The 13,378-nt window shown below is 33.3% G+C and overlaps 1 protein-coding gene across 1 annotated transcript in view; it reads right to left on the bottom strand.

The window, feature by feature from the left end:
• Positions 1 to 526: 526 nt before the first annotated feature.
• The window catches only part of LOC117109631, a 23,552-nt gene continuing 10,700 nt past the window's right edge, over positions 527 to 13,378 (bottom strand). The window contains exons 2-3 of the mRNA XM_033252022.1: positions 12,007 to 12,121; positions 527 to 3,299 (exon numbers count right to left, since the gene is read on the bottom strand). Coding sequence (XP_033107913.1) covers positions 3,199 to 3,299; positions 12,007 to 12,121 — 216 coding nt within the window. The 3' untranslated portion in view covers positions 527 to 3,198. The remainder of the gene's footprint in view (positions 3,300 to 12,006; positions 12,122 to 13,378) is intronic.

The raw sequence follows: 13,378 nt of genomic DNA, 5'->3' as shown, positions 1-13,378 counted from the left end.
GTAATTAATGCTCTTCATATCATAACATATTATTGATTTTATTTCATTATCATTATAACTTGTAATTATTGAATTATGACCGATAGTCTAATAACGAACACATAGACGTCGTTGAAATTTACCATTACACATAAAAAGCAATCAAGCTGTTAACCGTGTATTTAAAAGGATGTACTGTGGTCATCTTATACTTTTGAGAACCGACATTAACGCGCGTATTAGCTGGTGATATATAAATATATATAAATACGGCAACGATATTTTTGGAGCCTTAAAATGACGTAACAGCAGGAAATTATATGTGACCCTTTTAATGTGTACCGTGTGTCAAATTTCAAACTGCATAAACAAACAAATCACACCGTTCTTTGATTATGTAGTAAATTATTTATAATTGATATTTTATTATTATTATTATTATTATTATTATTATTAACGTTGTTATTGTTATTATTATAATTATTATTATCATTCCTATAGCTTTATACAATTTGGACGTTACATAAAAAAGTCATACAGAGACTGATACATTCCTTTATATTTTATTATATACAACTTAATGATTTATTTATATATGATGCTTTAGAAGCCTGTTTATTTTCCTTCCATGTACATTACATACAAGTTATTCAACTTGTGCAAATTTTCAATCGCAAGCAATCACATACATTTAGATATAAGGCGTGCCATACAGTATAATTTAGCCATATTACATTGCACAAGAACTGAGTGATAGAACAAACATTGTTTTGTCAGAAAGAAATGGTTTTCTGTAAATAGTAGTCAACGGTATCGTTAACGTCCAAGTTTAGTGAGCCATTTATAGAAAGGTTTTCTGTCTTAAGATCAAATTTTTACCTTTTACCAATTGTTTGAAAAGATTTTACATATATATTTTCCAAACATTGTCCCTGTGGACTTTGTTTCGATTTGTTCTTACTGTCGAAACAAAAATAAAAACAAATCAGTGTAGCTTAATCGAACCTCTTCTTGAAGTATTGAATAAAAAGTTACAATAATTTCGTTGGGTTTGGCTGCTCCGAACTTACTTTTATCTCCTCACTCGCATAGGCCTACCGTTTCTTTGTGTTACCTGGCCCAAGCGATTTTTTACCGTCCTATTATATCTGTTTACAGGAGATGAGACACAATGAATAAAGTGATGTGCATATAAGGTTGTTCCTAACCAACACATTTTATATATTGTGATTTTATTTTTTTTAAATAAAATAATGGACTGAATAATGCTTAAACCTTTTTTTTGAGATTCATCTTTATTAATGCATAATAACGAGCCATTTTGTTAAACAACCCGGGTGATGGTGGATCTTTGTTATTATCACAAGGTGAAAGTTTTACCTCAGTCTTCACTCACTCGTAGAGTTTGAAGCAGAACGAGAAACAAGCCTGAACGTTTAAATGCTTTACCCATTTTTTTCCTAATGATTATTTCTGTATTGCACTTGCTCACATAAAAACCATAGTGGTCATGTAGACCTATTGAATAAGCTAGTAATATCTTGGAGGAGACAATTATCGCAATTATGAACATACAATATCACCAAAATTTGGAGAATCGCAAACCACTTACAAGAGGTAGGCGTATATCCCCACATGTGAAACTTAACACGGTCGTTCCGATGCAAAACAACGTAACTTGATGTTTTGACTTTCCGAGAAAAATAGTTAATTCTTAGCCCAGTAGACACAAATAATTTTCCGACATCAGCGGAAAAACTATTTGTGTCAAGGGGCGTAGGTACACCCCAATTGGTGTCACTCAGTCGGCGTAATAATTTCAACCCGTTGCATTTCCTCGTGTGGAATCATAACCGGACCCCTTTTCTCGTTGCGGATTGAAATTACCTCGCTCCGTGCACCGATAACTCCTTGGAAATTCTTTTTCCCACCTGCCACCCCTTCCTCCTCAAATACACTAGGGCGCTTCGGCACCCTGCCGCTTGGCTTGTTGGCCACTTTTTAAGAATTTTTACTATGGAAATTAATTTAGGGACCGATCGTGTGCGACGGTCCATTTGCCTTTTGTCGTAATAAATCACGACCGAATCACACTATATCTGATAATGTGTTACTTTATTGTGTACAGTGTATTGAGGGTGACGGTCAAGAATGGGCGGGGCCATATAGTTAATTCTTAGCCCAGTAGACACATATAGAGTTTGGATGTTTTCAACTTGGCAATGAATTGTCGTAAATTATTATTGTATGCCAAATGTTAATTACAACATTGGTATAGGCCTATTGCAAAGTTATTAACATTGGGCCTCACTTTGGAATTAATCACCCATTTATAAGAAGGTGGTGACGGTAATTAGGTAGCACCACCGTGATATACAAAGTAATTGGCTATTGTTTTGTAGGCCTACTAATGCTGATAAATTAAAGTCAGCAGTATAAACATCGCAAACACTGGGGCTTTCTGTATTACAGTACGTACATGGTGGGGTTGCCGTTTATAGCGGATAAGAATGCGGTTATTGAACTAGGCCTGAATTATGAACCTTTAACCTTCTTTACCTAAATATTAGCATGCCTAACTTTATGCCTTATGATCGCTTGAAGACTTTTTACAAATACAGTATGCATGTTGTGACGGTATCTTGGTTTTTATTATCACGTAATTTGGGACAAATTGTTGGCGCAAAAATGAGGTGGAAAGGGCGCAGACAAAATTTAGCACCACGAAAGGTTTGAAAGGGTAATTCACTTAGTTTAGGATAATCATACCTTAAATACAATTTCAATTATATCAGAAACGTCCAATCTACTCATGTTTGTTCAGACGTGTCACCTACGACATTTTCCCCAATATCATATGGTCATGTTGATTCGTTTTTAATAATATAATTTCAAGCTCGTATAAGCTCATAATACTATAGTGTGTATCAAGTAATGACAACTTATAGTTAAACTAACTCAAAAGTGTACATCGTTTTGAAATTACAAATATACTTATCATATAATTAATCAATCAGTCAAATATTAAGTTAATCAAATTATCAGTCAATAAATCAATTAATTAATTAATTATTTAATCAATCAATAATAAACTCTTCCAACTGTGCGAAAATGCAGATGACTTTCAGATCCGTCCGTGGAATGTCTGTTTAAGGAATTTTTCAATAATATTACTTATTTCACTAAATAGACCTAAATGAAATGAGTGTGATAGTTCAATTAGCACTGGTGGATTAAAGGCCCGAACCTTCCCACACATTCTTTTCCTTTTCGTCTTCTGCCACCCTTCTTTCTGCTTTTAGCTCGCTTCTGTAATTGACCTGAAAGAAAAATATACATGAAAATAATAATAATAGGCCTAATAATAATAATAGTAATAATAATAATAATAATAATAAATAATTAATTAGGGGCCTAATTGGAGTAGAAATATTTGTATAGCAGAAAATATTATTTGTCACTGGCACTTAAAGATAGGTCTACTACAAGAATTACCGTATTTATTACAGTTTTACGGAATCCCCTCGACAACTCAGTCGGCCAACACGGGATTACACACAATATCCCACCATAAATCATCAGTATCAGTTATTTTCCAACTTCAGCTACACTTCCATAGCTGATGCACACACCTACTAATTTCCGAGGGGCCTGAGACGTTACGGAAAGCCTTGACTGACGCTACTCGTCTTAAGTTGCGGTGGTGGAGCTTTCCTGTCATTCGACCCTATTTCTACCCCTTCTGTTATATTCCTACATTTTTGGAGTTATTTGACGGCTTTATCCAGCAGATTAATATATTTGACCTTAAGCATATTTGAAAATGACTCCACTTTAAACAACCGTTTAGCCCGATATTTGAGTGACAAGGGAAGTCAATAAATCTTTCTTTAAACAATCATGTTCACAAGTAACACAACACAACAAAAACAGGTACAAAATTAAATAATAATAATGCAGATAGTAATAATATACTCATAATTATATGTTCAATCGTTACTTGCACATGTTTCAATAGCCACCCTCACATACATACAGCCATTGATATCATTTTAAAATGTAGACCTACATTTTCCCTTTTTGAAGAACAGAGTGACCAAAGGTGAACCTGTCACCTAAGGTGGCACCCTTAATCTCTAGGGTCAGGATTATCTTGGAACTTATTATTAGATTATTATTTGTTCATTTCACCAATTATTAGATTATTATTTGTTCATTTCACCAACCCATTCAAGTCATGCCTAGTAACATCATCAAATTTACCTCCAACATTATATTCCTATCTTGAAATGTTCAATAATGTTCGTTAGTGAATTGTTTTGCGGAATGTGTGAAAAAAAAACAAACAACGAACACGTTTACACACTCAAATATCATAATGAAACGATTAAAAAATTGATTGAAACATATAAAAATAAAATCCACACGGACGATAGCAAAGTAGCACGAGAATGTTTCAGATGATGCCTATTCGAAAAAAAGTATATAGGCATATAATGGTTAAAAAACACACCTATAGTATGTACTTTACGTGTTAACGGATACTTATCAGATCATTTAGGTAGGATCGGGTGTAACTGGGTAGCAAGTTGACGTAAATACGATAGACATATCACTATAGAGTACAACAGATATTGATGGATTGTTTCAGTCGCAACGAATCACACATATTCTCCGATCAATGGAACTTCTCCTGTTCTCTATGTGCGTCATTTTAATTGCACGATCAAGATGTGATAAATGGATCAGGTGAAGCCTTTAATAATGCACCATCACAATATCAGAAAATACTCTGTATTACAATTTTATATACGATACAGTAAAGATGAGAAGACACGGCCGTACTTGAAAAATATCGCACCCATTTAAGAGTCGTGTCCACGCCTACGGGTTGATATATAGAGCCATTAACACTACGTTATAGTACCGTAGCGTCAAATTCGATCCCGGATTTATGATGCTCTGTCCATGGCATTGATGCACAGAGGAAAGTAAAGGTTTAGTTATAACTCTTATAGATAATGTAACTCGGAACATATAAATATAGCCATGTACAGTATAGTTGATGATGATAATGATTATAGTAAAGAATATATAATAATGATGATGATAATATTATTAATAATAATAAAAGTAATTATATATATATATATATATATATATATATATCTTATATTATATATAGGCCTATATGTATATAGTTTACTAAAAAAATATCTGTCATTGTTACACTTTCCAGAGAAATAAAGCGTTGCGAGCAGTCTTGATTCTGGAACTTAATCGTTCACCATTTTGCGCACTCTTTAATCGCTATGATAATGTATGTTATCGTTATATTATATTATATAATGATTATTACACATAGACTTAAATTGATTCTGGTAAATATTATAAATGATGATGAAAATACAAGAACTGGGAAATATAGTCCAGGCTTATTTTATGATTTAGAGGTATGAATTTTAGGAGACATTTGCTAATACTCTTAAGTTCAATAAACTTTTCTGCATTAAAGCGTGTAGTAAGATAGGATATAAACTTTTAAATTGTTGATGGTATTTTGGATTTCACATCGATAAATGATGCTACAGCTTTGATGTCACCGGCTCGACTTCGATTTTATTTTATTACGCTTCATTACGCCTAAAATTTCCCTCCTCTACCACTGTAAATGACGTCATCGGGAGTTCTCGGTCAAGGATAAAGTCCGTAGGCCTATATAGACCCTTACAAATGACTAAGCATTTTGTAAAAGAACTTTACGAAAATCACAAATCTCGGCTGGATAATTTCATGCTGTAACAAAACATTATCCAAAAACTAAGAAAATATCCAAATCTGTTAAGATAGACGCAATGATAATATATACAGTACGGTATGTGTTTAAATTTAATAATGATTAACAGACAATCAATGCGAATGATCAATACATAACCTACATATAAAATGAACTCTACGAGAAAATAGCTTCAATAAATATAATTCAGATAACATCAGTCTAAGTGTTACTATTGTAATACGTCATATCCACATGCACAAAACTCTTAACAGATACGTTTAAATTTGCCTAAATGAAGACACTCGTTATTCACACGAAATCACACCAGAGAGCCCAATGTTATAATATTTAACGTAATGAGAATAACAACACGGAATAGAGGAAGATATTGAAAAATATTCGACCGAGTTCGTGAAACTATTGTGACACATTAGCCACTTAAATATAGCTCGGAAGTTATTGTTTTGTAAACATATCGATTTACAATAGCTATGATAGAAACGCAATCGAAAATCGTTAAACACGACGTATTGTATGTGTAAAATAACATTTGAAGAAAGTTATTTTCATATCTCTCTGGTGATAATATCAATAATCACCTGACGTTACACCTTTATATGCGCTCTATTATTTCTATTTTTGTTTCCATATGTTTAAGTGCTCTACCGTAAGCATCAAGTGTCCCGGTTCAAGTTAGGACAATTAAATTACAATAGCCGAGTTCGATGTCTGCTTGATACATACACAGGCACAGATGCATACACATGTCCGATATTCAATAGGTAGGCGAATTTACGTAAAAAGTCGTGCTCAATTCCTGCACTAGTTCTGGTTTTAAATAATCATGTGTCTACCTGTTATAGTATAAGTTTATTCCAAAACATGTTAAGAAATATTTAAAAATTGCATTAAAGAAAAACAAACTCCTGTCGTATTATTAGAACAAGTGCCATGGTGAACTTTCACCAAATCTATTAATGACAACAAAACTTGTCGGAAACAACACCTTCTTTTTAATATCGCACGGCTTATGTCATTTCATTTAAAACTGAGTCAATTGTTTAATTTCGTAGATCGTTTATTTGTCCCTGGAGATGAAATAATATGGAAATCTATTTGAAAAACGCATAAGTTCAGCAATGAATTATATATTTATGGGGGTTTTATGTGATTCCAATCCCAATTGCAATCTAGAGTGTTGTCGATCTCTGCGCTCACGCACTTTAATCCTAATTGCAAATACTCCTGAAAACAATTTCTATAGGATTCACTCCACTCACGTCATGCTGCTGCTGCTTCTGCTACTGCATCTGACAATGATGATTATGATAATAATGATTAGATATATAACTTCCACAGGATACCGGTAATGATTTGAGGTGCACCCAAGTGACATGTACCTATATTTAATGTTCCTACCATTATTTGGTTATTTATATGTACTGTATAAACCACGTGCCACTAGCAACATTGATTCTATATGTTAGTTCTTTATAAGCATATATAATATATATATATATATATATATATATATATATATACATACGTATATTTTTTATCCTAATTAATTCATTTTAATGTTGTCCACTTTATTTATCATTTGATGTATTTATTAATTAATTGAATAAATGTTAATTCAATTGAATTGAATTGAATATATATAATTATATTGAAACATAATTGACCGGTAAGCCTACATAGGAGGAATAATAGAACTTTAAGGCCCACGTAGGCAGAACAGTCGTACAATTATATAATATGGTATTGATCAATGGTATTCATAAACCTGAGGGACATTTCTTAGAAAATAAGAAATAAGCTAACAGTGGGTTTAAAGCACGTATGTGCAATCATCTTTTCTGTTATCACTACAATTAATCTCATTTATTTGCTACGTTTGTGATTAATTTAATAATCAAATTTTACGATTCTCAGCTATACAATAATAATAATATGGCAAATTGTGACACGATAGTTGATAGTATATTGACGTTAACACCGACAAGTCTGACGAGTTATTGACTAAAATTAAACGTTTAAGCTGTCAGACATGATCGAGAATCTACTGCCTTAAAACGGCACAACTGTACTGCACAGGTCAGCGAACGCACAATTTTAAACGAGATTGGGTGAATATAGATCAGAAAATCGCAGCGTAGGGAGAGCACGTTTTCAACGGACGTAAGAAAGGTTTAAAGAAGTACACGCTGTCATGAACTACACAAAATATAATACTGTAATAAATTACATATTTGAATTGTATTCGGTAACTTGTATATATAGTAAGATAAACTTACAAATAAATTTTTGCTTGAGCAGAAATGACCCCATCATGTAAATGACAGCTAAATAATTATACCTTTTCTGTATTATCTTGTATAGCCTACTGTTAGACAATTAAATTGGCAGTTAAACAATTTAACGATTTTTGTAGTATAATATCTTTAAGTTAATGAAATCTATGTTTTCGGTCCGTTTCTGGGTGAAAGTTAATAACTTTGGTCCTTTTAAATGAGCTATTCAAAGTTTTGGTTGAATTTTTGAGGTTTTATCTGTGTAAAATATACCGTACTATGTTTTATCAATAGGCTACACCTTAATATCATGGTGCAAATTACACGTATAGACGTAAGCATGTTTGCAATTTTTATAATATTGTTTTATCTATTTAAAAAAATGTTCTAATACTGTAATTAACACAAACATTGTGTTGCAGATTGAAAAACGATAAATTAATAATATGAATTTTAATTTATTTATTTTATGCAGGTATAAAAGAATACAAAAAGTAACCAAAGGCTAAAATGATTTAATTTACAAAAATATACAAATTAAAAAAATTATGATATTGCACAAAAACTTGTGTGTTCTATCAATAGGTTACACCGTAAGAGCCGGTTTCATAGGGAATTTGGTCCATGTGGATTCGATCCCTTAAACCAAATCAGTAATTGTCATTTCATTGAACATTTAATGGAGGGTTCCTTTTTATTTTGGTGACGATCCGGCGTGGAGCGTGGATGTGGGAACTCCCCGCACTAGATATTTTATAAACTGAGCTATATGAAACTTGCTGGAAGAGTTAACCATGTTACAAGGAAGACATTATTATATTTGGTTCGTTTATCAATTTTACGAACGTGCTTACGTCCCAAACTAGAACATATCAAACACTGATCAATTGATCTGAATGAAACTTTTATTTAGAATGATTTGTCATCGTCCCAGGGAAAAAAAAAACAGCATTTTAGTGAAGATTCAGAGAAGGCTGTGGATATGAGGACCATTTAACGAGAAAGTCTAAGACCAGATGTCTCAAAAACTAATCGACTGATCTGAAGGAAATTTTCTGGAAGAATTAACCAAGTTACTAGGAAAAAATGATCATATTTTGGTAAAGATCCAGATTTGGGTGTAAATTTGGGGTCATTTAAAATGCTAACGTCCCAGACCTAAATATCTCAAACACTGATCAATGGATCTGAATGAAACAAACATACCATAATGGCTTATCATATTTCAAGGAAGAAATGATGAAATTTTGGTGACGATCCGGAGAAGGGTGTGGATATGAGGACCATTTAAAAGGAACTTCCCAGACCTAGGTATCGAAAAAAAAAATATGCATCTGAAAAGCTTTCTGGAATGGTTCGTCATGGGCCAATAAAAAAAGGTATGCAATTTCAGTGAGGCTCCGGAGAGTTCTGCATGTTGTTGAGACGCTTAAAATGGAAGGTCTCAGACCTAAATATCTCAAAAACTGATCAATAGATCTCTGAATGAATTTTCCTAGAATTGATTGTCGCGGTCCAAGAAACAACGATTGAAGGCTCTCAATTGAGACCGGATTGCACATAAGTAAAACGCATTCACTGTCAGTTGGTAATGACATTCGCTTTGTAAAAGTCGGATACTCACTACGCACGACGTAAGCACGCGACGGCGCGAAACCAACGGATCATTTGTTTTAATGAGGATCCTTTTAGACTGCCACTGACAATCAGCAGCCGGCGTTACGTCGTCTCGCTCTCCGGAAGCAAAGGTGGATTCGTCATGCGACGGTCGTACGACTGTCACAGAAGGCAGTGAGTGCCTGGCTTAAGTCCCAGGTCCCGGTTTCGAATTCTAATGGAGGTTAATATCCTGTTTTCATTCTTAAAATATTGTTTTTTTAAAAGAAAAAGATGCATTTGAATTTTATACAGGGGAGGTATTATCATTCTTGGATTGTGCTCTAGTTATGTATGTCAATATTAGGTAGCAGGGTGGGCCTACACAAAAGCACTGAGTTGTTATGTAGGATAAAGTCCTACTTTGTCATTGAGAGAGTAGTTGTGCAGGTGGAATTTCGCTTCAAATATAATGCTCAAGGCACGAGTTATTATTATATGAATCGGCACTTTAGAAACTTAATAGTAACATGAATAACGTTTTATACATAGTTATTGAGTAGGCCAGATGTGGTAGGTAGGCCAAAATTGACATTTCCGGCAACATGTGATTTATTCCTACAGCCGGCGGCGTATGTATTATCGCACGGATGCGTTTGTGTTCTCAAACGCAATGCAATTTATTTACGAAGAAAATCGTATCGTATTGTCATCGCTTCTATAAATATTCGATTGAAGCTCAATGAATATAATATATTTTTTACGTTAAGCAGGTCTCCCTCAAATTAAATACCCTTTCTTTTATAGACCACCTCACCATTGAGGCTTTCATTGGAAGTTTGAATCCGATTGCAGGCAATTGATTTCGCAATCTTTGGTATGCAGATGCAACACTAGTTTTCAAATAATAATAATAAAGATTTATAAAGCGCACATCTCCACCAATGGTGCTCAAGGCGCATAGTCAATTAAACCACAAGATCCATATAATTCCCAGAAGAATTATACACATCTAGATGTGTATAAGAGACAGTATATATATTGTTATTTAAATACTTCAGATTGGGGCGTCAGAATTTCTGCCGTCTTCAGAAGGCACAGGTTACCATCCCGGTTACTTCTTATCCGTATCCCATAGTTATGAGCATGGCCTCGACCTGTTTTTATTATTTGTATTTAATAATAGAACTGTCTTCCACAGGATGTAAATGAATGTAATAACATGATAAACTTTTAAATAATATATCACTGTAAAAACCAGACTGCTTTTAACATAGAATCTTCTCCGTTAATATCTTATTAATATGTATATATAAAAGAGTATATATATTAGAAAGGTTTGAAAGATTAAAAAAAAAATTGTATTACATATCGTCTGGGTTAAGATTGTTTTAAGACATCTTTTGTGAACTATCCATGGCTAATTTGTTTTTCATGTTGATATGTCCTTCTTGTATATTAATGTTTTCGAATCAAAATCTGCAAGTGTGGAAAGTCCGTTATAAATATAACATATATAACATATGTTCCTATTTATTTCCAGTTGTACCTACAGATTCATCTGGTTTAACGCTCTCTCGAGGTGCACTATTGAGTAATACAATATACCTGACGGTTATTTGATCGATCGGGACCAAAAAGTTCCCCCAGTCTCAGAAAGCCACAGGGCCTCCGGCGGCAGCGTTAAGCCACTGATCACCGCCACCGTCGTAGTCCTGCTGAAGAGCACCTTCGTGACTGATGGCTGAACCCAATGATTATCATAACTCGTAGTATATTCTGCAGCAACATATTAGTCGTGATGTTAAATTCAAAAATTATTATTATAATTTTTGTTTATTATTGTGCATTATAGCGCTTACCGATCGCCTGTACGTGCATTAAATGATGAACCAATTTAAAGGCAATTGTCAGGGAATGTCCAATGGGCTGCCCTCTATCAAGCGACATTAACAAAATAATTTAGTCCACAAAAGAAAAAGGAAACACCGACAGAGACTAATCAAAATACTGGCTAAAGAAAAACATCTAAAGACAAGAATTGGCAGATGGAGCAGTAAGAAAATCCACTGAGAATTAATTCATAGGCCCAAAGAATTCAACACACACACAACACCAAATTGTTTAAGTGTAAGGCGAGTTGTAGTATATTTTAAAAATCGCTGAAGATCTGTGAGGTCTGTTAAGAACATAATTCTTTACAGACGACATGTACATACTAGCTTTATACGTGATGAGGAATCCGCTTTTATAAGTTGGGTATTTTTATAATTAAAAACTTACTTTTGTATTTTATTGTTTACATTGTTATTGTAACATTTTGTGTGTGTGTCCAGTAAATTTTACAGATGTTCTTACCTGTTCGGCTTGATGATGCTGCTAATTCTTGTTGCATGTATCCTGTTTGTTCATTTATCATATATTGCTCATTTTGCACGTCTTTGCCAGATCGGCTCCTCAGAAAATCTAGAACCTTAGGGAAAAAAAGTTGTATTTGTGAAATTCTAGAACCAGTTGAGGAAACTTTCTTAAATACTTGAACTTTTTACAGAAAGTCAGAAATGAGTGCAGTCCAAGCTCATCCAGGGCAGTAGCGGCATTAATAAAACATGCATCTTGATATTATCTATTTAATTGTAATGATTTTGCCTTTTAATTAATATTATATTTTTAACTGTTATTTATATTATCATTAGGTGCAGTATAATTCCCTGTATTTTAATCACTAATATCATTATCACTATCATCATTATCACCATTATTATTATTATGTTTAATATTATTATTGTCTTTCATTTGTTTTGTTATTTTTCTAATGCTTCATTTATTTAACTGCTTGTGGGGGTGACGTGTTCAATTTTTAGCGGGTTACGTAATTTGTTTTGAAATAAATAATTTTATTTTACGGATTAATGACTACAATAACTGCGTACATAAATTGACTGGGGACAGTTCCTTGATCCCGGTAGTTTTGTTGTTTAGTTGGTGCAAAAACAGATCAGTTAAGGATAATTTGTTTAATAACGGATACCATGCGTTTATAATTAAAATAACATATTGTGGTCAATGCGATACACTTATAACGTCAGTTTCATTCGAATAAACAGGATATTTTCAAGTAGTGTAATATTATCGGTATCTGTGCTTATAATTGAATTTCATTGATAGTACCGTACATCAATGATACTACACCTGTCTCGATGTACCTGATACTAAATCATGTGATAATATTTACGGATAACTAACTGTTGAAACCTAGTGACATCTGAGTAGCTAATATTTCAATTAAATTAGAATCATGTCATGTTAGCCTAGGAATATAATAATGTGACGATACAGAGAGTGGTTGAGTAAACATTCCATCCGCTATAAGGCCTATACCTGGTTAATTAAAGTTACGTACAGATTTCAAGCCATTATACACTTATACGCTTTTAAATGATAGATTTATTACGCATTGGATGAGTAACAATTATCACCTTGTAAAGATGAATTACGACCGGCGTAATAATGCTACTGAAATTTATTGCCGAAAGTAATACGCTTTAGCTTGGGTATTAATTGTGGTGGATAAATGAAGCCGATATGATCTGACATTGATTCTGTAATTCTGATAACGTAATGGAACAATAGTCGAGACTTGGAATCAGACTCCATAGGATTCAATCCACTATCATGTTTAATGTAAACCCAATGTGAATGTAAAGTTAAATGTATAACACACCCTATT

The sequence above is a fragment of the Anneissia japonica genome, unplaced genomic scaffold (genome assembly GCF_011630105.1).
Source record: "Anneissia japonica isolate Jap-2015-1 unplaced genomic scaffold, ASM1163010v1 scaffold287829_len2072220_cov186, whole genome shotgun sequence".
NCBI classification, from domain to species: domain Eukaryota; kingdom Metazoa; phylum Echinodermata; class Crinoidea; order Comatulida; family Comatulidae; genus Anneissia; species Anneissia japonica.
This window is presented reverse-complemented; position numbering and strand designations above follow the sequence as displayed.